Source organism: Monomorium pharaonis, chromosome 11 (assembly GCF_013373865.1).
Source record: "Monomorium pharaonis isolate MP-MQ-018 chromosome 11, ASM1337386v2, whole genome shotgun sequence".
NCBI classification, from domain to species: Eukaryota; Metazoa; Arthropoda; class Insecta; order Hymenoptera; family Formicidae; genus Monomorium; species Monomorium pharaonis.
This window is the reverse complement of record NC_050477.1, coordinates 4,638,584-4,666,434: the sequence shown is the minus strand read 5'-3', so window position 1 is coordinate 4,666,434 and position 27,851 is coordinate 4,638,584. Positions and strand designations below refer to the sequence as shown.

General features: G+C 34.5%; 2 protein-coding genes across 5 annotated transcripts; one reads left to right on the top strand and one right to left on the bottom strand.

The window, feature by feature from the left end:
* Positions 1-130: 130 nt before the first annotated feature.
* LOC105839549 (E3 ubiquitin-protein ligase Ubr3) lies at positions 131-27,851 on the bottom strand. 2 transcript variants are annotated; one of them, XM_012685940.3, is made up of 28 exons: positions 26,617-27,851; positions 24,527-24,740; positions 24,117-24,245; positions 23,721-23,986; positions 23,365-23,609; positions 23,144-23,261; positions 22,317-22,723; positions 22,082-22,237; positions 9,090-9,271; positions 8,858-8,997; positions 8,558-8,700; positions 8,220-8,386; positions 7,890-8,133; positions 7,495-7,648; positions 7,079-7,309; positions 6,750-6,914; positions 6,439-6,614; positions 5,846-6,323; positions 5,545-5,690; positions 5,314-5,460; positions 4,388-4,696; positions 3,948-4,176; positions 3,589-3,801; positions 3,194-3,462; positions 2,526-2,882; positions 2,146-2,277; positions 1,880-2,019; positions 131-1,645 (listed from the first exon to the last, which is right to left on the bottom strand). In XM_012685940.3, exons 1-28 carry the CDS (start codon positions 26,858-26,860, stop codon positions 1,528-1,530), a joined length of 5,919 nt encoding a protein of 1,972 aa, XP_012541394.1. In that variant the 5' UTR covers positions 26,861-27,851; the 3' UTR covers positions 131-1,527. The 2 variants fall into 2 exon arrangements, with proteins under 2 accessions (XP_012541394.1, XP_012541395.1); XM_012685941.3 differs by having other exon boundaries at positions 6,750-6,911; positions 26,617-26,860.
* Positions 10,476-20,307, top strand: LOC105839550. 3 transcript variants are annotated; one of them, XM_012685943.3, is made up of 9 exons: positions 13,924-14,447; positions 15,576-16,182; positions 16,459-16,600; positions 17,181-17,321; positions 17,418-17,635; positions 17,968-18,188; positions 18,322-18,560; positions 18,633-18,762; positions 18,835-20,307. In XM_012685943.3, the coding sequence occupies exons 2-9, from the start codon at positions 15,676-15,678 to the stop codon at positions 19,166-19,168; spliced, it is 1,932 nt and encodes a 643-aa protein (XP_012541397.2). In that variant the 5' UTR covers positions 13,924-14,447; positions 15,576-15,675; the 3' UTR covers positions 19,169-20,307. The 3 variants fall into 3 exon arrangements, with proteins under 3 accessions (XP_012541396.2, XP_012541397.2, XP_012541398.2); XM_012685944.3 differs by having other exon boundaries at positions 13,972-14,529; XM_012685942.3 differs by lacking the exons at positions 13,924-14,447; positions 15,576-16,182 and adding an exon at positions 10,476-11,503.

The following is a 27,851-nucleotide window of genomic DNA, read 5'->3' as shown; positions in this document are numbered from 1 at the left end:
AACATTTTTATAAAATTTAATTTTTATACAATTTTATTGAATTTAATTATAAATTTTAGTATGTCTCTAATAATTTAATAACTAATAACAAATGTATACTTCTATTTATATTTTCATTAATTTCTACTAAGTAAAGATAAATTTAATAATTAATTTCATTGAAATTTTATATCAAATTTAATTAAAATTGTATCAAAATTCGAACAGGACGTAAATGCCTCTATTTATAAATCACAAAATTATGTGACATACGATTACATATTTGTATTATTATTATTATAATCTGAAAAAATAAGATGTATTAATGATCATTATAATTATATATTTTACATGTCTATGGCATCGGATAATATAAACTCGTAATATTCTAGTTTCATATAGTTAAAAACAATCTTTCTAATTTTGTTCTAAAAGGGATTAAATTTTGTAATATATTTCAAAAAACGAGAAGCTATTAATTTATCTATCATATGAAACTTATGGCATGGTTTTTAATAAACATTTAATATTCTAGATTCATCTTCATGCATCTTTTTTTTATTTCATATGACTTTGCCGTAAAGAAAAAATTAAAAAGCTACATGTTTTATAAATATCTGCGAAGTATCTGACAAAGCAGAAAAAAGAAAATTTGACAAATTTGAAATTATATCAAAATGTAAGTTTTTTTCACTTTAAGCAACACGCAAGGTGTTTCCCCTCGCTTCTTTTCGATTATTATCACTTATATATTATCCTTTCCTAAAAAGTACAAACACTACATACTAGATAAGTATTTTTTCTCGTTATTAAAATGTAATTCATATCTCTTTGCATATAGCATATATTATATATATATATATATATATATATATATATATATGTATATATATGGTATGTATATATATGTATATATATACACATATATATAGAGATCTTATTTCAATTTTTTCCTGTAAAAATTTCCAAGATAGTTGGCTATTACACAAAACTATTTATTTTAATATAAATATCAAAATAATTTATATTAAAATAAATTAACACTCATCAAAATTACTTCGCTTATCATGTAGGCCAAATAAAAATGTGTAATTTTGATTTAAAATTTGTGTATCATAACCAATGATTTTGAAGACAATTACACGGAAAGATTAAAATAAAAATAGCTGTGTATATACTTAAATAAAATGTACAAGTTTCTATTTAAGAGCATACAATTTCTACAGATCTAGTACGTATCATTCAAATTTTGTTGCGCAAATATATAAACAAAATTTATCCTCCTCCGAGACGAGTGTTCTTTCTCTTAATACTTTCATCCATCATTCACGTCTATTCGTGATTGCGTAATAAATATATAATATTCATTAAGGACGATCTATCTCTCTTAATCTCTAAAGCGCACGAATATTATTTATGGGGAAGGGCGAGGCATTTTTGTATGAGAATAAATTGTAGGAGTCGTGGGAGTGGAGACAAAAAAGGGAGAGAGAGTCTTCAATTCTGAGATTAAGAGCGACGAGCAACGTGCGACAACATCGTGATGGGTCACAGAGCATCGCGATGCCATACCCACGTTTTCTTCGTATGGTCGAATCTGTGCGCTAGCCATTGCTGCTCCAGAAGCTGATACCTGTCCTGGCTGAGATATAGGGGTTTGCCACGTCTGTAAGATTTGCAATAGTGAAATAAGAAGATATTAAATAATAGTATTAAATTAAATGTATTTGTTTTTAAAAAATTAACTTTTAATTCGTCACGGAAAAACTTAATTCTCAAACAAAATGTACTTTTGTTTTTTTGACACATTGAAAATCAGAATAACAAAATTGCTTAATACTTGTTAGTATCATTGTTCGTATATTTTTTTATTCTACATTTCATACTAAATCATACTCACTTCAGATCTCTATCTTCTTCTTCAAAGTCATCAAGGTACAGAGATCCCCATAAACAGGCTCGCCGACCACGTATCACGATAATATAAGTTGAGGTTACTACAAGGTAGATGCCAGTGCCACCTCCGCAGTCAATCGAATGCTATGTATATAAAAATGCGTAAGAATGTTGAAAAAATGCTTACTAGTCTTACATTCACGGATAATATTCTATTTGGGAAGGCACCCCAATTTTACCCCTCTCTAATGCATGTGTAAAACTGCTCACCTGAATAGCTTCGCAAACATTCATCTGTTTGCAACAGTTTTGTTTAAGGCAAACAATAGTGCCGCATAACAAACAAATACTGATCTCCTGCGGTACAGAATGACATTGACTGCACTGTCGCTCGTGATAATACTGAAAAGAATTAATATATACTTACATATGGGAAATAAGAATAATATATAAGTAAAGATAGTGTACGAATAGTAAACAATATATATATGAATATAACAAAGTAATATATGTAATATATAGAAAAAAGTTCTAATTTCTAAAATTTGAATTGAGATACTGATATTGTGTATTACACTTCATCTAAGCCAATTAATAAACTTGCGATATTTTTAAACGCAATGAGCGCGATTCTAATCATTAGCTCTTACCGTGAAGATCTTTTCGTATTCCCTTGGAAGACTAAGTAGCTTCGGCACGTGCCACGATAAGTGTTGCTCCATTAACATATTTCGGGCTGGCTGATGGCCTCGCCAATTCGCGAGAAACGCGATCAACTGATCGCACCAGAAGAAAGGCACCGAAACGGCTACCTCTGAGTCCTGCCAATTTAACGCCACCGTTGAGTCGAAGCTGTCCCAGCTCATGCCTTCCGTGACTAGTTCCAAGTAATATACCAGTCTCACAAACTCGCTCTGCGACGTCCTGATCAGCGGCAGCGGTTGCTCATATAGATGATAACGTAGCAATGCGGCTACTCGCAGGAACGGCAAGCACAGTGACTGGATCTGAGTGAATCGATTAGAAATGATGTAGAAATAATGTACAAATAATAAAAATATATATTTATGATGTTACGTAGAAGAACCACATCAAAATATTTTAAATATTTTTAGTATAATAAAATCTCTTTTAGAAAAGTAATCAATTTGTGTTTACGCAAAGTAATATAAATTTTATATCTCCTACGAAGATATATTATTATTTATATTATTAAATATTATATTAAAAAGACATATTATAAAGTGTGACAAATTACCTAATAAAGTTAGTTTTAAAAGAACATATTTAACTAACTGTATTTATTTATAGAATATACCTGTTTCTCGATGCAGTGCGATTTTATCCTGGCGTAAGTGGGAGAGGCTGAAGTGGACGGTTTGTCGTCGTCCGTGCCGGGATAAAGTCCGCTCTCGTTAAAATACTCGATCATCTCGCCCAGTATAGTCTCCGAGGGTGTAGCGGCGCAGTTACATTTTCTCTTTACAATCGTATTTCGTTCTGCTCGTGAGAAGTTACAGCTTACTTGTAGTATTACTTGATAGTACAGCAAGTTGTAAAGGACTTTGACCACGCCGGAAAAATATGCTGCGGAGAAGAAAAATATTAATTCACTCGTTACTTATATATAATTAAGTATATATTTCCAGATATGTATGTTTGCGCCACATAATTTATTTCGACATAAAGTGTAAAAAACTGAAACGTGCATACTTTGGTCTAAGTGCAACGGCAACAACAATATAAATTGAAGGAGCATGGCAGTCGGATCTCGCAGAAGTAGAGGGACCTGTCTTTCATGTGGTGTTAAGGCAAGCGAGGATGCCGATTCTTCCATCGATATGCCAGACAGCTGTTGCCATACTTCGTGTACTGGCCATGTAGTGAGTACTCGAGCGTGCATTGCCAAAACATGAAGAAGCGGGACTGAAAGAAAAATGTATATTTTTCTAATGTCTTTATATGTACAAATTAAAATTACAAACGTACTATTATATACTACATACAGTAAAAAACATAAATGGGAGCAGAAATATCGGTTGATAAAGTAGTATCAAGAAATACTAACATACCTATACAATCGCGTTTAGGCGTCAGAGGTATCGTAGTAGGTGGTGGAATGCACAACGATCCGCCGCGTTGTACAAGTTCAATCTCAAAGTTAGTTCGAGCTACTGAAGTTACAAAAAGGAACAAGCTTTGGTGACTAGGTTTACAGTTCTTTTGTTTATATTTTAAATATGTGCAACTCGTCATATCTTCCATGGCCTTCCCCATAGCCACAGCCAAATTCGAAGAAACCTAAAAATAACAAGTATATCTTAGCAGTATATCCTCGATGTAATCTTAATTAAAGACATGTATTATGTATGAAAAAAAGAGAAAGAGAACTTCGAATACACCAATACTAAGATTGTATATATAAATGATAAACATATATTTTAAAATGAACAATGAAAAATATGATAAATAAAAATCAAATAAATAAAAAAAGAAGTTACTATACACGTACAGGATTTCGTTGTATCTCTTTGAGAAAAGTGTTCAGTTCCGCGAATATGGTCTTTGTGGAGGCATGACGAGATCGTACCACCGCCGAGCATTCACCCAACTGCGGCGACAGCGGCAAAACAGAGTTGGCTAATTGCCGACACAGCGGACACAGATATTCGCCCCGTTCCACTGCTAAACTTTGTTGCCTTTGTTGACTACGAAGGGACTCCAAATATGATTTCAAACAATCCAGGTGCAGATGATGACCGCACGTTTGCACATGAACACCACCCTCCCATCCCAGATTAACCGAAATTAACCAAGATAACTGTAAATAAATATATTACAATTATAACAATATTATTCAATATTAGATAGATTCAATGTTAAGATATCCTTTTTTTACCTTAAAAGAGATATATTTTACTAAAAACACCTTATTAAACATATAATATTGATTTACTTCATTACTTCAGTCAAAAATATACACTAAGACCAAAATAAAAATAATTAATATTTCTGTCACGGCATTTTTCAAAACAATTCGAAATGTAATGTATTCGGGATAGTAAGTATACATAAACCTAATTTGTTTTTTTCTTGTTAAATGACTTTCTGTTAAAATCATTATACATATTTTTCTTCAAAGAGCCCAAGAATTTATGTTGGTTTATGTCCGTTCTTTGTGTCCGCTGAAATTGTAGGTTGGTAAATTTTGGTATACAAAAAATAGTTGGAAGTTGAAATTGATTCAGTAAGTGTCCGGTCCGACGTGTGTGCAACAGAGTCAGCGGTCAAATTACACTTCTAGAATCTCACCGTATGGCATACAATGTGTTAGAAATAATGAAGAAAATACAATATAATAAAATAAATTCTTTGGAAGAATTGAAGAAAATACATAGAAATACTGAAAGTAGATGTACTAGTATATTATTCACTTACCGTGTCGAATAAACGATTCATCTCGTCCATTCTGCGATCATAATGAGCACCTCGGGTATCACCCCTGGGTATAGGTGGATCTTCGTCGGACGTGGGAAGAACTAATCTATCCGGCTGTTGTCGCTCGTGTCCAATAATGCTAGTTGCCTATATTGAAAAAACGCGTTTGTATAAATATATACATAAACGAAATGTTTTTCATATGCTTTTCATAAAAGATAAGAGCATTACTTGAACTAATACAACGAGTCCCATTGGTTTGTCCTCACTACTGGGAGTAGTTTGATTACATATCACACAATCATACTCTTTTTTACTAGTTAGTTTAGCCGTGTTTTCCTCTTGATCCCAGTCCATTCCGGAGGCACCTGCTTCATCTGTAACAGAAAAAAAGTATCACATTAATATTACTAATCGGCTAAGTATCACAAGATTGTTACCTCACACACTTTTGTTATAGAATAAAATATTGTAAATTAAAGTGTTTCAACTTTTACAGATATTTGTAATTTATACACAATATATAATTTACCAGTCTTCATTGCTTTCTCCATAAATTGTTTCTGCTTGTTAGCAAATTCCGCCATCAGCTTCTGCTGCCTCTCCTTTGCTCTTCTTCGTCGTTCCTCCCGTTCACGATTTTCCCTTTCGCGTTGCTCATCTTCCTCACATTCCTGCATACGAGGCCACAATTTGTTTCTAGTCTCCATAATCGCCTGTTTACACATAGGGTCTAAATCAGCTATTTTCCTAAGTAGTTGCGATATGAAGAACGGCCCATCGCCAATTCGTGATTCACCAGACGATATGAAAGAACTACTACTGCTGTTACTACTGCTACTGCTGGCTTCATTGTCCGACATTGTACTTTGTTCGGGATTGTAGCTGTCCGGTACGCCCGATAATTGAGAATGTAGCTTTAAGAGCAAGGAAATTATACTTTCTCCTACTTTTACGGATTGTCCACTGGACGGTCCACCGGACGGTCCACCCTGAATTGATGGTCCACCCTGAAAGATATGATTATTTTATAACAATAAAGCTAAATCGAGTTGCCAAATATAACGCAGCAGTCTTATTTCTATATGACGAATGTAAAATATTATATAGTATAAATTATATTACTTGTGGTTCTCTCCTTTTAAAATGTTTATGAGAATTCGACGTGGATGGAACAATTTCTATAGCCCTGTAATTAGTCGAGTATACCCTCTGTAATGAGTTAACTCTGATCATTTCGTTTCCGGCCATAACAGCTGGGCGTTGAGGAACGGGTGGTAATGCTGGTTGATCGCCGACATCTAATTATTATTAAGAACATCACAAATAGAATTTAGCATTAATACACACACACACCCACACACTTAAAAAAATTTGTTACATAATAGAACTTAATAATAAAAAAAATTATGAGTTGGAAAGTTTGAAAAACGTACTATTTGGTGAAGGAGGCGATTCGATTGTTAGACGGATTCTTCTCCTAGATTCTTCCCCGGATGGTGGTAGAGCTCTTTGCAAAGGTATCGTCAAGTCATCCTCGCTATTATTACGAGCTATGGCGACGATTCCATTTTCAGGTACAATTGCCACATCATATTCTACTATAATGTTATAGATATAGAATGCAACAATGTAATATTCAATGCAACAATATTATATCTTAAATTATTTAGAAAAAAATAAGCATTATTAAGCAATGATTAAAAAAAGTATATAATAAAATATAATAAGTAATATACATAATTTACATAAAAATCTTACTAACCACTTGTTGATGGTAATGCTGGCAGAGATGCAGCACTCTCAACTGATGGTAGCAAAGCCGGCAGAGATGATGCACTTGCACTCGACGCACCATTGTCATCTCTAGTGGGTTCTACAGAAAATCCCAACAGTTCCAAAGAGACTTCTTCCGCACCATCATCCGCACCATCATTCAACATCAAGGATGTCGCCACTTCACTCATTTCTCCTTGAATCTCCCACTCAAATTCACCTAATCATTATTAAATAAATTAACAAGTGTACATGTTAAATCTTACCAAATATATTAGCGCATATTACTAAATCATTTTGATATATTTTTGTATGTTATCAATATTTTCCAATTAAATAAATCGATTATATAAAAAAAAAATCAAACAACAAAAGTTAAATAAAACTGCAATGTTGTATACTCACTGTCTGAGCTGTTAGGCTCCGACTCTTGGACTAGAATCACTCGAGGTATCACTGTCCTCAAATTTTCGGACAAGCTGTCACTTTCGTACCATCCACCCAAATCCATGTCTTTTATCACACGAGAGCCACCAGTGTATTGACACAAAGGACTCATCTGAAAATAATGTCATATTACTGTATAAAATAATATAGATAAAATAATGAATAAAATAAATTCACTACAAAATAAAAGATATATTGTAAGAAAACTAAAATTAAAAAAACAAGATAAAATGTACGATTAATCACTTACTTTTTAATTTACTATACAAAGATAACTTACAAATAGAAAAAGAATAAACTGCTCAAAAAAACAACTTAAAGATCTCTTTTATTTAATCAAAAGAATTACTTACAGATTTATCCGGTGGTTCCGCAGTAATAACTGCCAATTCTAGAAGATAAATAGCCAATGCCATAACATGCTCCGATATGTTATGCCCATTCACAGCCTTATAAAGTATTATCAGAATCATAGCGTGAAAAACTCTGGAACGTAAGACTATACGAGGATCATCATAGTCCGACGAAACCGGAGCTGGGTGTCTAAATGGTGGCCAGGGAGTTGCACCGTTCTTCAATTTGCCCGATTGTTTCACACTATAATACAAAAATACAATATTTGTCAAAAAATTGTGGAATATTTTAAAATGGATATATTTGACTGATTTAAATTTGATACATACTATTCGGTAAATCGATCCATAGATACTTGGAAGTCTCTTCTATGGACTGCTCTCAATAGAACATGTAAAGGATCGAACAACTCATCCCACACGCGAGCCTTTGGTCCATACATACCTTGCTGCATATTACCACTTGCTTCGAGATTCGGGGCTCTATATTGCGCTACCTGTAGACGCCGTTAAGTAAAAAAGAATCAACAATTAAAAATTTATTTATACATGCATATGTACATTCAATATAAAAATTGTAATAAAACAATAAGAAATGATGTAAATTTTATATTTAAAAAAAAAGTAAAATTTAAATAGTTCTTTCAGATGTGCATATATTAACATACATCGGCTAGTACAGATTCAAAATCTCTGTTTTGAGTAGTTCCACAACGTTCTGGCATCAGTTCCATCAGTTGACTATGCGTCTTATCACCCATGCACAATAAAGTCACCATTTCAAGACGAGACATTTCAGGATCCGACAAACCTGATGCAAAAAAAATAGACGTCTAAATATGTATCGTATTCTTGCTTTAATAATGCTTCTATTATTTCCAAGATTACAAAATTTATTAAAGTTAATAAAATTTAACAACAGATAAGAGATTTCGAAGAAAGATGAATTAGAACTGATAGAAACTTACCAAGATTTGTTCTGACGTTGACCAGCGTAGCCAAAAATGTTAGGCAACTTTCCAACATCGGGGTATCATGCTCGCCCTCGAGATATTCATTTTGTGGAGCATGATACAGACATAAACTCATCCATTCTCTCACGTGAAATCTGTATGGATTTTTTTTTAGTAAGTTAAATTGCTGATATTATTTTAATTCAATGTAAAAATAAAAATAAATAAACGAGGTAGAAGATATTACTTTTCAATGGTGGTTTTCAAAAAAATATCCGGCAATAATTTCGTCGCGCAGATCTGCAACAGATATAGATCCGCGTCCACCATGGAGTTACAGAAATTGCATTGTATGTAGGTCATTGCTTGGCCCTTTATTTGCAATCCGTTGCGAACCCATAATCCATTCAAAATCTCATAGAAGGCCACCTGAAAGCAAAAGTAAAAAAATAAAAACATTTTATTATATTACATACACAATCAATAGTGAAATATTATCTTGCACTATTTTGTACATTTTAGGCCTGTTTTTTGTCGCTGCACCGGTGCAGTAAGTTAAAATAAGATAAAGATATTTTTTTCTCATTCTAACTTATTGTACCAGACAGCAGTGCAGCGACCAAGAACAGACCTTTTCTAAAAATTAATATAATTATAATAATAACTTGATATAATAGGTGCTTTCCATTTAGTGACACAAATATTATTCTGTTCTTTACTTATTGAACATCAAGAAAAATAATGCGACGTTTGTGTTGACTTAATAAAAAGTCCCCATAGGGATTATGATGTTATGATTGTTACAAATATTCTCATAAATTTGTTGAACAAAACATCTAGTTGGCCTTCGTCTATGATACATCAATGTCACTAAATTGCGTTTGCAAAGCACATTTTCTGATGGAAGAAGATATGAATTTAATCTCTGCGTATCTCACAATCTCGGGCAGCATATGACGTTGAAGCCAACTGCACATAAACTTATATAAGAGTATGTTTTATAGTATTCTCGTGTAAACATAAAATAAATTTTAAAGTTTTATATATTTATATGTGTCTAATAAAATATAATAACTTATAAGATGTAGTGGTAGCTATTTTTTCAGAAACTTTTGCTAATAAATATTATTAATGGTTTAATATTATAATACAATAATAGAGAAAAGTCACACTGCTATTAGCTTAGGCTATTAGCATAGTTCCTAAAGAAGTTCAGTTTTAAAAAATTTAAAATTGCACTAATACTAATAAAAACATGATCTGCTTAGATAATTAAACAATAATAAAAACAATAATAAAATAATTCATACATTCATGTTATAGCTTTTTTTATATAGAATCTGCTAAAAACAAATTCTTTAAAAGCAAGAATAAAATTTGCATGGTTTTTAAATTGCAAGTTGCATAGTTTAAAGAAAAATAAATTTATTATTAAATTTATTATCAACAATTTTAGATTTTTTTTACATGTGTGTGTTTATAGTTTCCTAAAACTGTTTTGTTCTCTTACATATAAATTTACGTGTAATAATCTCTTACATTTTTTCGTGATTTAACTTTTTAAATCTTTTATCCTTTTTCCTCTTTTCTCCATTTAATTATGTTTATTATGTATGCAATTAAATGCGGATAGTAGTTGTAACGAACAAACTTATAACACAAACAATGCAGAATAATTTACGTAATCAAATTCGCTAAAAAGACTCATTCCTTCGAAACTGAATTTTTCACGCCTCTTATCCCTTCTCCCTTTTTCTTTAGATTTCTTTCATTGAAAGTGCAGGAACAAAGAATACATGTGTGTATTCATGGTAAGAAGAAGAGGCGCAAACTCAACTAACTAAAGTGAAACGAACAGACTCCATTCATATCTCGTAGCCGCGGGTGCAATACTCCCTACCAATCCACCTCATCCGTTCTTGGAACCATAACGGTCGCTCCATCCGAGCCGAGTGAACGGCAGCCAGCAGTCATTAGTCCCGGCGTGTTGGCGTCGCCAATCGCAAACGGCGTGCGCGTCATTCTCCCGACATCTTGGTCTTTTGTCGTCGCTTTGTGTTTTTTTCCCCAAAAATGATCATCAGGTACCACCAAAGGATAATCCTGCTCGCCGTCCTGGCGAGCGCCGACTGCGTCTTCGGCATCAGCGCGTTTGACGCACTCGAGCTGGCCAGGCTGGGTCGTCATGCCGTGATGCAGGCGTTGGAGTCCTGGGAAGTGATCCTTCCACGCCTGCCTACTGACAAGCTAGGCGCCGAAGACCTTGTGTACATGAAGATGTTGGAGCGCGAACTGCTCAAGCAGATGGACCAGGTGTCCAGGAAGATCGATAAGTACCAAGAGCAAATGGAGAACAAAGCCGACACAATTCTGACGGAAATGCTGCTGCGACTTCCTCTCCAATACAGTCTCGACGACAGCCTGAAGAAACTGGATAATTATGTAGGGCAAGTAGAAGGGCTGTACAGGGTCTTCGAGATGTACGCGGCCAATTCAGACAAGTTCGAGAGGTTCACGATGCTACAGTTTGCCAAGACCTGCGTGTCGCCAAGATTGGGGGATCTACCCGATGTTCTCGAGTCGATACATAGGCTCATGGTGCCATCCGAGCAACAAGTGTACAATAGGAGCATTCTCGTGCTCCTGGCCAAACAGATGCAGGTAGGTACTTGGTACACTTGGTGTGAAAATAGTTTCTTGGAGCGTGAAACTGAAGATATTATTGGGTTCCCTTGATATCAGGCAGCTTGGACAAAAAATGTAAGCAGGTTTTAATTAAACATCCTTTTTAATGAGGCATTAACTCGAATTTCCTCGCAAGAAAGAATATTGATATTGTTTAGAAACTTGAATGGTACGTACGCTTTAAAATGAAAGTTTCTTCTTCAAAGATTTGACTTCGTCTAATTTTGCGTGGATATTTTTTTAAAGCAAGATTTTAATACTAATATTACTTATTATACGTAATATTAACACTACACTGAAAAAAAAGTAATATATTCAATAAGATATGTTATTGCGGGCTGTTAATTACAGATATACTCAATACAATAATATATGCTATTGCAGTATCAACATTGTACTTGCATTAATAGCAAATATTATTGTTTATGTAGTTGGCAGCCCGCAATCACATATGTTATTGGCTATATTACATTTTTTTTCTGTGTAGCAATATGATCCAAATACATATTTATGTAACTGCAGTGTGTACTTCCTAGAAAATATGTGATTCATCTCACTTGTAATACTTCATGCCATTCTTCGTGGGACGGCTTTGTAGCTAATATATTTTATTTTTCATTAATTAAATATATTTTAATATTGTGATAATTGACATTTTTATTAACACATAACTAATCAAAAATTAAAAAATGTATCAAAGCTAGATATAAGAGAAATGTGCATTCTAATAAACAAAAATATATGCCACTCTGCAGCTATTAAATAAAGATACCTATGACTCATTCTAAGCAAGTAAAAAATCTCTTTCGCTTTCATCATATCTATAACATTTATATTGCTATTGCTATTATCTTTTACTCTATTATACTATAATTATTTAAAACTGTTAATATTGTTAAATGAATTATATAAATTTCTTAACTTTTTTTACATTTGCTTTATAATTTATTGTTTCCAATTTATTATTTATATAATTTAAATTTTATTATTATATTATTATTATATTATGATATTATTATATTATTTACATAATTTAAAATGTACTTTATTCAATTGTCACGCATTCGCATTTTATCGTCATATTTTATTACACATTGCTTTCATCTTTATTGCTTAATTTATTATTATTTATGCCGCGAAATATACAGAGTGTCGCGATAATTATACGTATGCTTAGGCATGTGTGGGAACGACGGCACGTTCGTAGATAGTGCCTAAAGAATAGAAGAACCACGCTATAAACAGGAAGGATTATCATCTGCACTATTGTCTGCAATCTTGCGCCGGCTTAGAGAAGTCACGTCATACAGTTGTAATACAGAAATTAGTCACGAAATGACTGCCCGCCATCGTCAGCGGAATTTAAATTTCAAGCGACCAAAGCGCAGAAAGTGAGAACGTATTTGATATGAGTTGAATTGATGAGCACCGGGGATCCCGTATTACGACCGAGTTGCAGCCTGATAACATCGTAACAAGAACCCCACTAGTGTCTATTAAGCGCAAGCGATGGGCATTGGGTGCCGAGAAACGGTATCGCATTTTGGATCAAGTGACCGGGCTGCGATGGGCCGCTACGATTTTACTCCGTGCTATCGTCCGCAAAAGAAAAAAGGAAATTGTGTCGACGGAAATTCGTCATTACTCGATACTCCGGATACGTCAAATAACACGAATCAGTGGATTGGCGCGAGTCACTTAATTAAAGTTGCCGCGCATTAATTGATGCGTTTATAGCATTCATTTTCAAATCGTCGAATTTGCAAGCACACTAAACTAATCTTGAAACAGAGAAGAAAGAAGATTACAGATACAAATTCATCTGTGATTTCAAATTAGAGTATTCGGCTTCTTATAATCTCCGCTTTTACTGGACTTGATACACGTTCTCCAGTCTGGAATTATGGTTTCCCGAAACGCATGTTGGATAATCAACGAAATTGGAAATACAATTTTTTGTAAACTAAGCTTCAGATAAGCGCAAACAGAACTGTCTTCGTCCATGGATTTTAGCAGCATGTCAATACAAATCGATACAAGTTTTAATCGAAAAAATATGCATGGAAAAATTGTGATAAATAATCAAACTATAATCATTATATACAATTAATATTCTTCTACACTGAAAAAGAGTTTAATAATAATAATTAAGTTACTAAATTTTGATGAAATAGTTTCAGTTAACGTAACCACATATTTAATATTTAATAACTGTTTGACCATTTAATTAATCGAGTATTTACTATTAATTATTAAATATTATTAAATATTTAGTTGTATTAATCAAACATTTAACTGACATTATTTCACCAAAACTTGATTATTATTATCAAACTCCTTTTTTATGTATATGCATGAACATTCCATGCGATGTATAACCGTTTCTTTCTTCATCTACAACACTTCAATGTTTTAGCATTTTTAAACCTTCTATGCCATGTCATGAGAGTCATGATCTCCGTGCGAGTATGCCTTGGTGCATCTGCTGTATCTCTTCTCCAAGTGCGAATGTACCGGGTGGAACGGGAGAAGAGGGCGCGGATGAACATGCGCACGGAGATACAACAACAACTGAATAAGTCTGAATAACGTGGCGGGGAGGTTCGCGCAGAGGTGGGCATGGAGGCATTGGCGCATAATGAAATCCAGTCGAGCGCGATCGGCCACACGGTAACGTTGTTCTTGCAACTCGCTGGTCCCGAAAGAGCGGGACGGCTTGTTACCCGCATTCCGCGAGCTGCGTGCTACAGAGTGTGCCACAGAGTGTGCGGCGAAAAGGTGCCTCGTCGACAAATTTTATCAGCGGAATTTCCCACGTCACCCCTCGATGGATTTCGCAATTGTGTGACGATCAAAAGCGCTACGAGAAACGAATGGAAATCGTGCGAGAAGCGCGTTCCAAAGGCGACCGTTTAAACGCGTATGTTATCAAAGGGTACCATTTAAACGCCAAAAATTTGACGTCTAAATTTCGAAGAGCGCCTGAGAAAAGCGTCCGAAAAGTATATTGATTATTATACAGTTTTTAATTTAACTTAACGATGCTTTTGGGTGTTTTCTTTTAATCCACAGGCCCGTTCTTTGTCGCTGCACTGTTGCACTGGTACAATAAGCTAGAACAAGACAAAATATATTTTTTCTCATTCTAATTTATTGCACCAGACAACAGTGCAGCGACAAAGAACAGGCCTCATATCTTTTGAAGCTGTTCTGTTGTTTCAATGATTAGATAAATTATATAAACACACCCAAAATTTTTTCATTGAAGGATTTCAGAATTCTCGTCTCTGACATCTTATTATACCTTGGCCCTGTTTAATTCTGTTTAAACATTATACTTTGCTTCAACTAACATAAAATATTATGTAACTGTCAATTTTCTTAACTGTACGATTAATTTGAACCTCTGATTTTCAACTCGCAACAGTTCCAATTCCTAGAGCTAGGATTAGATTGATACGGGATGTAGATTAACTTTTTACCGCGATCATCATCCGATTACGAGTCTCACGGTTTCCTGAAACCGAGACTTAGAAGTATGAGCGGAAGTTACTACGAAGGACGAAGAGAGAACGAAAAATTACACGCGGGAAAAAGAGAGCTTCGCGAAATATTCCACGACGTCGTCATTGCGATTAACAGGAGTGGTTATTTAACGAGCGTACCGCTCGTCGGAGAAAAACAGTGTCACCCAGTAGTTTCTAGCCGCTCTAGATCATACATTAACGCGTCACATTAAGAACCGCGCCGCCTCCCTCCTCCGCCGTGTCATGACCCCCCCTGCGACCATGATTGTATACATCTTTCCCGGTCAGTTGGTGATGAGCTCGCTAAAAAGATCGTTCGATTTTATCTCGCGCAGGATGTAGAATTGAAGTTGCGTATTAACAAACGATTAGAAGCGCGTAATAAAAATTAGTATCGGACAGCAGTTATTTTTTTTTTTATTAATAACGAAGCAATAAACTCACGCGTTGATAACAATAACAGCAAGGGAAAAAAGTTAAGCGAGAAATATAAACGACCATTACGATTCTGGATTCCTCAGATCGGGATTAGACCGCAAGATAAACAAAGAGGGAAATTGAAATTCTGCCGAGCGAACTGTAAACGAGTGACTCATCGGCTCCGAAGGCTCGACTCCGAGAATGAGATACTTCACGTGCCTACTGATACTGGGAGCGTTAGCTGTGGTAGCCTTCGCCGCGATCAAGAATGACGCGTCGTCGATCGACTTGGTCAGAGAGACCCTACTGCAGCTAGAGAAAGACCTCAGGAAGGATCTGGCTAATCAAGAGAAACTGACGAATGTCGAGGACCATGAGAAGATCCTACATCTGATCAAAGTGTACAAGAGATTCGGCAATCAGCTGGAACAGCAATTCATTCTGAGTCGGAAGGACCACCTGAGCGCCCTGGACTCCCTGTGGCTCTGGGCACTGGTCCAGAACGAGCTCAAGGGCATTGACGGCCTGTACGTGATATTCCGACTGATGCAGAACGACATCGTCAAACTGAATACGCCGGTCAACGTGAAAGAGCTGACGAATTTCGCCGAGGTGATCCTGCGGGATGCGAACGCCGCGATCCCGAGATCGCTCGATCGTATCGCGACTATAATCACCAACGAAAACTTGTTCATCGAGGCTTACAAGGTATCTAGCCAACCCTGCAAAAACTGCATCTCCACGCAGATGCGATTTGTCAGAGGAAACATTTTCTCTGACATTATTTGCATATTCGAGGCTTTAAATTAAATTTTAAAACGAACAACAAAAGAAAGCCTCAAAAGTCCAAGAAGATTCCTCGGTATTTGCCGAGGGATATCAAATATCACAGAGCGATGCGTTTTTATTCTCGATCACAAATATCTCAATATATATAAACACACTCGTCCTCGATACATTTGCAATGTATTTTTGTATGCGCAGGAAGCGTCGAAGCAAATGTGCAATGAGATGCAATCGCCGCAGCAACTGCTGTACAATTTGTACAATGTCGTGGCGCTGACGGAGATCAAGGGTTACACTATGATTCAATTCTCATATATGCTATTACGTCTGTACAACGAAGGTACATGGTACCGACACGATCACGTTTAAGTTTAAATATACGTCCTACATACAGTACATTTCGCACGTCGCGCGATCCGCACAAAGCAGTTAAGACCAATCTTTTTTTTCGCGAGCTTAAATAGTAAACACATTTAAATGAAAGAATTTAAATGAATATCGCAAATTAACACTTGAAATTAAATGCAGCAATTTATATTAACGCTTTCAACGTTAATATAAACATTAGAAAGTCTTAATTAATTAATTAATTAATTAATTAAGTTCTACGATTAATGTTTATACTTATATTTGTGTTTAAGTTTAAAAGGTATAGATACAGTAGAACCGAACAGAAATAAATGTTGTGTTATTATGATAGGTTGCATTATGTGATAAAAAATGATTATAATACAAATTAGAAAATATCCAAAGTTGTAAGGATTAAAAAATAAATTTTAAAAAGTAATATCGCTATTGTAAAAAAAAATTGGTTTTTGTTACACTGGTCCGGATCGCCGCAATTTGAGAAAGACAATTAGCTTCACTTAAATGAGATTATGATTCGAATAGATCTAATTCCGATAAATTATTCAATACAGGCAATAACTTTAGCGAGGAAATACAGGCACTGAAACAACAATATGCAATAAGAACATCCAATACGTTGAGAGCTGTAAAAACTGCAATGGCATTTGCCCCAAGAAGTATGTGGAGATGTGATCCTAGTGTGCATAAGAAAGGTAAGATAAAAATAATTAGAGAGTTACACAGATATCCATGGAAAGGATATTGTAATTTACGGATGTGAATATTTCATATACGCGACTTCTGCTTAGATGAAACCTATGCAGAGTTGAAGGAATTATTCCAAGGATATATCGTAAACGAGGTAGATTTAAACAGTGAAAGCACGTGTCGAGAGAACTGTGCTTATTATGGGTACTCTAAGGCATACGGTTGTTATCAGAATCAATTCTGCGCGAAACAACGTCAATGTAAGGGAAAAATATTGAATTGCGAGTACATTGATTCCGACATGTGGATTTGCCCCTCGGTAAGTATTTTTATAAATTTCGGACACGTCGTGCACAAAGAACTCGTGAGAATTATAAAATAACAAAAAGAAATATTCTTTAAAAAACTGATAAACTGCACAAGAAATTATATAGAAGAGTTAGTAAAGTTTAAATTGTATTAAAAAAAAAATACTTATAAATGAAATTTCGAATTTAAAAACTAAAGATTTAAAAAATTAACCTACTACAAAATTTGAATCTCAAAATAATGATTCAAAAATAAAAAAAATACATCAAAGAAAAATATTACAAAAATTGAAGAAACTTAATGTAATGATCTCCCAATTACTAAACTTTTTTTAATATTCAGGATAGAAACGATAGCAAACGATACGAATACATTCAGTATGAAAATGGCCTTCATTATGGAAACCCAAATACATGTCCTAGACCAACAATTAAAGTTGACAGTTGGTGGCGATGGCTTTTCTGGCATTGCAGCTACTGCTTTTGCTATTGCGATGATCACAGTCCTAATTCCGATCGATATTTCAGTCTTCGATCCGTAACATCCGACATATCGAACAATAAGTAAGAACAGAGCAATACCATTAATAATAGAGATCAACAGAATGAATAAAATTTAATGGAACGTAATAGGATATAGAAAATAATTTGTGTACAAAAAAACAGCTGAAGGCATAACACCAATTCTCATTTATAGAGTCATAACAGGAATAAAACTGATGAAGATTAACCAAGTAATTCATATTCAAATCCAAGAGGGTCAGTTGCTTCCACGTGGAGAAATTAATTCAACCACTATTGACTGGCAACCGGTTGATGCCTTTTCAGTTATGGATTCTAACGTCAGAAGCGGTGTCGACTATCACACAATAATATGGGAACAGCGTGCTTTGGATCTTGATGATCTAACGTCATCACAAGATCATTTATTAACAGGTAATTCAAAATCGATTTTGATTAACAAGTAAAATGTTACGATACAACAAATGCGATTAAAATCTGTTTCAGGCATTCGATTCCGAATGGTCGGTAGCCGTCTCAATTTAGAAATAAAGATTACTCCATTCAATTTTACAAGCGGATTGTTAGTTCAACCTGACGAAAAGAGTTTCTGGCACAGCAACGACGTAACGGACAGGTGAGATTTTCTCTCCTTTCAGCGTGGCAGAGAGACTTAATTTTTGTAATAACACTGATCGTCTGTTTTCAGAACCGAGCTGAAATACACCGAACCCGACATACCGACGCGCATTCCTGTGCCTCACGAACCGGACTCCACGGAGAACCAATACTTGAACTTCGCACCGAGCGATCGACAGAAGGACGCCGCACAGAGCACGATTCCCTTCCTGGACGTTCAACCGGTCGTACCGAATCCACCGGTGCCACTATCGGGTGCCGGTATCTTTCACAGAGGTCGAAGAGGTTCGGGCGGATTCGTCGGCCTGAAAGTGACTACCTACAATTTCGCGCCACACCTACAAGTCGATCTGCCACCAGCACCGCCGGTTCTCGAAACTCCTAACGAGATAAAAGCCGCATAGAGTCTTTCATATAGTTAAATATTTCATAGAAATAACGATTAAGAACCTGTGATTTGCCAACGACCTCAATATACGTATTGAGATAAAAGCGAAGATATGTATCTGAGATACTGAATACGAATTGACTGACTTTCGAATGCTTCAGCTTTAAGAAAAACTAAAATGTTTAAATAAAACACGAGACAAAAATAATAGATATTGAAATTTAACATTTTCGGGATAAAAAAAAATATGTTTCCTATCTTTAATCCTTTCTATTTTTAGATTTCATTTACATCCAATCAAAATTACGAAAGTGACTTCTAATTCCGAGAAAAACGTAAATAGAAAACGTAATCTCTTTTTCAATTACGTACATTTGGTGCTCTTGGATATTACTTGATGAATGCAAGATTGAATTTCTTATGCAATTAACAGTAATCATATAAAGTTCTGTACTCTTTGTAATTATGTGTAGATTTTGTTATTAAATCTGTACTATAAATCTATCGTTTATCAATGTATTAACCAAATTAATAATTAACAACTAATATCGTTAATCTCAAATGCTTTATAAGATTATATTTGAAAATATAGAATAATCAATTTAGACTAAAGTATTCAAAACGCAATTTTTTTAACAAATAAAGTTAAAGCAGATTAAAGTAATTAAAGTAGCATATAATATATAGTGATCCATAATCATCAATATATCACTATATGTTATATAAATCTACTATATTAATTTTTTGTTTTAAATAGATCTTTTATAAGGCTTTGTAAATGTACAAAGTAATAGATTTTATATACGTAAAATGTGTAAACTAAACTTTAAGATAAAAATTTTGATTTCTATTTTTTATTTGATGGAATCAAGCCAATTCTCTTTGTCTTTCAGTAATGTTAGTTAAATCTTTTAAGATTTACGATATATTTAATCTCGTTAAATTTAGAAATACATAGATTTGTGACAGCAATTTGCTGCCAACTTCTTTGCAGTTCGATTTAGTTACCATTACGAAATACATATGTACAAGATTAAAGAGATTCGAAATGATAGTAATATAAGAAGATATTTTAGGTTTAAGATTAAGATTAGAAAAAATATTGTATGATTTCTTTTACACATCATACTTTATATAAAAAGATACTATAAACAACATTTCTTGTTATTATTCCATATCCCACAACTAATGACACAAATCAGTAAACTTTCTAAAACTCTAATTCCTATTCCTTATCTAATATTCTTCCATTGTGCGTAGAACCTAAATCATATTTCATGTGTTGGACGTCCCGATTAGTTACAGAGAATTTTTAAAAACTTGAAAATTGTATTCTATAAACTGTACGATGTATGAAAAATTTGTAGGAAAAAATTTCAACCTAACATAGGAGCTAACAAAGACCAGGTAAAAGAGTCTGTAAAAGGTCCACTGTGTAATACACGTTACTTATATTATACAATTTTCGTCTGCGTTCAAAAATGGGGTTCCAGATGCAGAAAGGAAACATTAACGTGAAACCTATTCAAGCGAAATTGGCCATACGGTAGTATTGCCCTAACTTGCTTTTCCTAAACAGTGAAGGATTGTTATGTCTGTATTTTAATTTTTCATACAAACTGTGAGTGTGCAACTGGCATATAGAAATATGTCCTATTGGGTTTAGCAATTTTATCAGATAAATATTGTCCATCTTTCAATAAATACTTTGCAATTGCAGCGATTAAAAACTAAAGCTAAATGCTAAGAGAATAAAAATTTGAAGAAAACGTGTCCAAAAAACAATCTAAATAGGTATGTTATCAATGGATTATAAATTGAATTCTAAAAAGTAGCACATAAAAAAAGCACATTAGAAATAATCTCTATATACATATCGAGATAAAAGCAATAATATGTGTAAGAGTTATAAAATATTGATTTTTGAACGTTTCAGCTTTAGGAAAATTAAACTTTTTAAACAAAGCATGAGATGATAATAATAGACCATGAAATTCGAGATATAAAAAATATAAAAATATGTTTTTCATCTTTAGTTCTTTCCACTTATATTCAATTGAATGTAATTACAAAAGTAACTTTCTATTTTGAGAAAAGCAGAAAGCGTGATTTATAAAATGATTTAAGATTAAAATATGAGAAAAAAATACGATCGTACGATGGTTATTTTACCATAATCACTTCATATATAAAATAATATTATGTCTTTCAAATTTAATTTATAATTTCGTAACATTATTCATAACTTTCACGCAGTTTATAATATTTTTGTATGTAAGTGCATGTAAATGAATTTATTTTCTTTTCTTTTTCTTTAACTTTGTTATTATAAATATGTATGTCTATCAAAATAAATTGTCTTAATGATAAAATCACTATCTGCATCTGTGTTGACTGTTTACGATACACATCATTGATAAAGAATCCTTCATCATTTCGAAAGAATTCGGGCAAATTCGTCATTCTGAAATTGATTACAACTTCACGTCGTATCTACAAGTCGATGTGCTACCGGTATCGCCAGTTTCCTAAACTCTAATAAAAGCTATGTAGAATCTTTTGTCGTCAAATATTTTATCGATAAAAATTTTTGCATGGCTTTCATCTCATATTCAGTGTCTTAATAAAAAACTTTAAAATAACTGTTAAAGGACGTTCTCGAAATTCTTAATCTTTTGCGGATCAAAGTATTTCAATCGTGTTTCCGTTAATCTAATTGAAATAAATAGTCTGACTGAATACAATTAAATAATTCGTTTACTACAAAGCTCTAAAGTGAAAGAAACATTATACATTTAGAAATAAATTAAAAATTAAAAATAATAAATTTTTAGAGAATTTAAAGAGCTGTTTTTATAGATAAATATAATTTATAATTTTGAGCATCCGTTAAAAATTAATTGGAATAAAAATAAAAATGCCTACTCACCTGCACTCGCAGCGGATGCATCATGAGAAGATGCAGCATATCCGTGGGTGGCAATAATTCGCGCAGAGTTGCTCCCTGCTGCCTGATTGCCTGACACATGAAAACTGCGAGATATCGATGAAGTGGTAGATGAAACGACACTTGCAGACTGTCACTCTAAAGAAAGAAACGATAAAAAACCGTATAAATTATCAAGACACACTATGATGTAACATGACAAGAGAGTTGTACTCACCACATTCGGATGCGTGTAGTTCACGGCGTCAAGCCAATCTTGCAAAGCCGTAAGGCAGAAAGTAAGCACTCGTCGACTTAATGCCGCACTCTCGGGTCCACGGAGATGTGAAACCAGAGCCCACATCGGGTAGGCACTGGCCTCCAACTCAGCGCTAAACGCCGCATAGTACGTATTGGGTTCGAACTCGACGTGCTGACTCAACTCCCTCTGATTGACATTCATTCCTTGAAACATAGACAGAAAATCGAACCACATTTCCAAGAGAGTATCATCACTCATAAATCTAACAGCGACTGGTTTATGTGAGAGCACGTTATTCAAATCGGAAACCAATGGCCAGTAACAGTGCTCCTTCATCACTTGACGTCCACAATCCACAACATAATGGAAGTTCTTATCCGGATCTGAAATATAAATAGAAAAATTAATACTCCTATCACTTATTGCTTTATCGAGCTCACATTCTCACTCTGTCCTTATTTTAGTTTAAAAATACTTAACAGAAATTTTTATTATTGGCTCAAATGACTTACAATTAAAAATATATATATTTAATATCGCTTCTACAAGCCAATGCTAGATATGTAATCGCGTATATAATTAAGTATTTAAATTTTAGCTAATTTATTAATTTTTAATATTACATATTTCGACAAAAAAAATTGTGTTCTAAAACTAATGAATTTATTGACGCAGTATATGCTGATAATTGTAAATTTAAATGATTAATTATACACACAAACATCTAGTGTTTTATTATTGGCTCACAGAGGCAATATTAAATATATATATTTCTAATCTTTAGTTTAAAAACTTGTACGTACCGTGCAAAGTATTTTGAATGAGTATTTTGCTCATCATGTATTTCAAGCTAATAACCATAACATGTAATAACTTCAATTGATCGACCATCCTTAATGCTAGTTTTTCATTACTAAACAACTGAAAAGTATGAAAGTTGGAGATTAGTACGTTACGAAAAAAAATTGCAAATAAAAATTTACTATCCTTTTTATTATTTACTGAGAGTTAATAAAGTAAATACCTGTACGCTAACATGCACAACCCTATTGCTCAGCGTATCGGGATCCGTGGAACGCTCGAGCATCATTGAGATTCTGCTATAGTGTAACACAAAGGCGCGAGTCAAAGCTTCTTTGTAGTCGGGATCCGGCAACATGTTTAAAAGCAGACAGACCAATTTCTGCGGAAACTCGTAAGCGACAGTCCAAAACATCAATTCTTCCAAGAAAGTGGTGTGTTCCAAATGTTCTTGAAGTGATACACATTCTGAAAAAGCAGATCATATTATTAGTATCAAATTTCATTGGAAAAATTGTTGATATTATCATAAAATTACTGTAAAATTGTCCCTATTGCAACATTGATTGTATCACTCACCTTTATATTCGTCTGGTGGTTCGGGATTTGGTAGTGATTTCACAGCATGTTGATATATCTTATTGCTATCTTGGCAATAACTGTCGTACTCTGATTGTCCGGTTAAGACAGAGGGATCCATGAGACCTCGGTACTTTTGAGGATTCGTAAGAGCTGACGTCATGACATGCCTCATTAATGCGCCCATGTTGTTCAAATCGAGCAACATGGTCAGATATACGTCCGCCTCGTGTATAGCATTTCTATAATCCGCCACTGCCATTTTACTAAAAAATAAGCAAAACGATAATCAACTATTAGTTACAGTTAGAACTATTAAATTACAGCAGAAAAAGTTTATGTTCATCACTCAAGAAATCAATAATAATTTTTTTTCGCATATAATGTTCAACATACCAATTTTCACGTAAATGTTGTATAAGTCGAAGAATAATTCTGGGCATCATTGCCTCGGCTACGCACATTAGATCAGACGGTGCGACTGATTTATTTACAGCAGCGTTTGGCCCGTGCCTATCACAAAATCTGTAAAATAAAAAACAAGTCAGCAACTCGTGTAAAGAAAACAATTCAAGAACATGTTTGATAAATCACTTATAGAAATTTGTGGAGATATCTGCGAGAAAATCATAATAATTCTAAGACATATCTTTTATTTAAAAAAAGAAAAAGAGAAACAATTAATAAAATTTAAGGAAAAATGAAAATGTTTTCAAAGATATTTCAGATATGTTTTCGAAGATGATTTCAATACATTCCGCTAATTTCGTTTATTGTACAGAATATATTCGTATTAATCGTTTTACCCAGTCTCCTTCATCACAGACGTATCGCCACAGTCACATGCACCACCTGCTTGGCTGAGAAACATGTTGAAATCGTGACGATGATGATTTCCCTTCTTGAAGCATTCAGTACACAAGGACATACAGGGAGATATGCCGCACGTGCGACAGCGATATGCCACGAAGTTTGGCGTCCATACCAGACCGCAAGTGGTAGCATTATCGTAAGTCCGCACTGGGAAAAAAAGAAAAAATGTAATTAATAAACAAAATAGTTTCAGTTTACTTCATAATACAATTATTATTGCGTGCATATGTAATTTTATAATATACGTTTATGTAATTATTATTGAGTTTTTCTAAGCGCTTTTACAATTTTCTTAAAGCATTGATAAAACTAATAATTTGTAAAGATCTGCAAAACATTACTAAAATTAATAATCTGCAAAAATTAATGTAAAAACAAAAAATGTTTTGTTTCTAGAAAATATATTTAAATTCTTGGTAATGTTACACACACGATATAAATAATAAGTAAGTAATTTAAATTATATCAAAATTTTGTGTTATTTAATATACATTTCATATTATATCATATATTTGTAAAATAAACATTTGAATGCACAAGATTACCTTTATATAACACTTGGAACAGAAACTCAATGTAATTTTTGTAACATGACTTAAGCTAATATCATCAACTATACAGATGCAATTCTATACTTGTCTTCTCATGACTATGTTTATCAGAAAAATTAGTGCTGCCAAATACGCAAATTGTGTATATTTATATCCGCACGTATAGTTTATAAATTTGCTACATTTGCAAATGTAGCATGCAAAGCAAAGTAAACGCCTATTGTAATAAAGAATCAATAACTCGATACTTCTTCATATTTATATAAATTTATCGCAAGTTGCATTATCTAAATATAAAACTAAATTTGTTTATAAATTATTATGTCTACATGTTGCGTATTTTATCAGATTTTAGAATTAAAACTCAAATAATTGTCATATTAGTTCTATATAATAAGTATTCTTATTAAAATACAAGATATATAGTATAAAAAATAAGAACTAATTTATGAAGAATTTCAAGATGTTTCCCATCTTTCCCAAATAAATAAAAAAATTTAGAGTCCAAAATCTATTTTCCAAAGAAATGTAAAAAATTAATTATTTATAAACAAAATCTTGTACTTATCAGTTTTATTATCTCTTAAAAAGAGTTGCAAATTCTAAAAAAACTAATTTTTAATTACTTTTTAAATATTTTACAATCCATTTTAATTTTATTATTACTATTCATTCCTATATGTAATTTTTGTTTCTAATGTGGTTTCAAGTTTCTGATTGTAATGCAATGATACGTTCACTAAATAATTTGGAATAGTATAAATAAAATAATTGACGCTTCTTACTGAGTCAGTGACTTATCTAAAAAATTCTAAAGAAAATTCTTTCATTTCTTGATGAATTATTTAATAAACATCACTGACGTTTTATAGCTCTTGTTATATTACATCTATTTGTATTAGCGCATATAAATTTGGTCATAACTTTTTGAGACATTCCACATTTGATGTTATAAATTAAATCTATATTTGTCATAAGTATCTGTTATTTACACAATAATTAAATCCTAAATTACTTCTGCAGAAATGTTTGTTATCTCAAATGTTCTGATGCTATTTAAGTATTTCATATAAAAATGTTTTAAATTAAATCCCAATAGCAAAGTATATAAAATTTCCCAACAAGAATTCTCAATAGAGAATCATAGTAAAATTTATCTCAAATCATAAACAGACATTTATTGAAAAAAAGACAAGTTTCTGTTTTACCTGTTGAGTCAATATTTTAGTAATTTGACAAATAAGACAATAAACATGTAATGAAATTTTTATAACAGACAGAAACTTAAAAAAAAAAAATGCTGGAACTCTCTTACAGAACACATTTTAACAAACTACATCCTCTATGTTAATTCCCTCGACTCAACTCATATGCATTAACTATTTAATATAGAAATTTGCCATATAGCTCTATTAATTTGTTCACAAGTGAGCAGGTGTCGCAAGGGTGTTTCTTCTAATATGGATAACCACCTATGCTGGCAAACTCGTCAGGTGTCCGGCCACCAGCCATGAGCCACTTGCACCAGTCGATGGTCTCCCAGTCGTCGATGGGTTTGCTGGGATTCAAAAGGACGTCCAGTAGCTCGTTGAGGTACGGCGGACAGCCGCCAGTATCCCGGCCAGTGGCCAGGCTGATGTAGGCCGCGGCTCCACGCTTGCCCTTGCCCATCAGCACCTGCACGTCGGGTGACGTGCTGCTGGAGGTCGAGGCCATCTTGAGCGCGGTCGTCTACTTTGAAGCAGAACGTCGTCGTCGTCGTTGTTGTCGTCGTCGTCGTCGTCGTCGTCGTCGTCGTCGTCGTCGTCGTCGTCGTCGTCGTCGTCGTCTTCGTCGTCGTCGTCTTCGTCGTCGTCTTCGTCGATCTCTTTACTCAGACACTCGCGCGAGGCGTTTTTATTTATTTCCGAAGCAGGGAAGGTCCGTGGACCAGGACCAGGCGTTTTATCAGTGGCCCCATATCAGCAGGCGTCTCCTTGCGATTCGATAAGCGCCTTCGTCGTCACCGTCGTCGCCGTCGTCGTGGCCGTGGCCGTGGCCGACGGCATGACGAAATCGGCGACTCGGAGCTCCACTCCGGAGTTAACGTTCGCGAAGCTACGATACCACGGTGAACACGTCGGGCCACGACAACGATGCGACGAATGCTCGACGGTTCCGTGCCGCCACCGCCGCCGCCTCCTCTCAGGACACCGGGATTGTTTTGCGATGATCACTAACGTCGTACGGATTGCGCCCAGTGGTCACCCAGCGAAATTGCGCCCGTGTGCGACGACACGACACGACACGACACGACACGGACTCGACACAGACACGGAGACACGAATACAGACACGAACACCACGTAAAGAACGAACCGCACGATACGACGGTCAAACGATCGAACGATCGCGATCACCAACGATCACCAACCGATCGACCGCCTCACCGAGAAGGATAGAAAGAGAGAGACGAGGAAACCGATGACCGAAGGCGATGTGTGCGGGACCACAGGTAGCCCCACTGGCGCGTCCACTCTTTACTCGATTCGCTGTTCGCTCTTCTCCGACGATCGCTGCACCGGTCTGCCTTATCGACGTGGTGAGATAAGAGGCGCGAGGATGGGTAAAGTTTACACACACTGCACGTGATGCAATGTTTCCCGTTAGAGCCGCCGCCGCGCATGGGAAAATCACACAGCAATAGGCGAGTCGACCAATTATAGCTG

Bases quoted from the DNA above. Each gene is read 5' to 3' on its own strand.
- LOC105839549 (XM_012685940.3), bottom strand. From the start codon at position 26,860: ATGGCCTCGACCTCCAGCAGCACGTCACCCGACGTGCAGGTGCTGATG. The intron at 8,387-8,557 runs GTATGTTAATAT...CGGCGTCTACAG, and splicing joins TTGAATCTGTACTAGCCGAT to GTAGCGCAATATAGAGCCCC. The intron at 8,134-8,219 runs GTATGTATCAAA...TTTGTATTATAG, and splicing joins ATGGATCGATTTACCGAATA to TGTGAAACAATCGGGCAAAT.
- LOC105839550 (XM_012685942.3), top strand. From the start codon at position 10,916: ATGATCATCAGGTACCACCAAAGGATAATCCTGCTCGCCGTCCTGGCG. The intron at 17,322-17,417 runs GTAAGATAAAAA...ACTTCTGCTTAG, and splicing joins TCCTAGTGTGCATAAGAAAG to ATGAAACCTATGCAGAGTTG. The intron at 18,189-18,321 runs GTAAGAACAGAG...TCTCATTTATAG, and splicing joins TCCGACATATCGAACAATAA to AGTCATAACAGGAATAAAAC.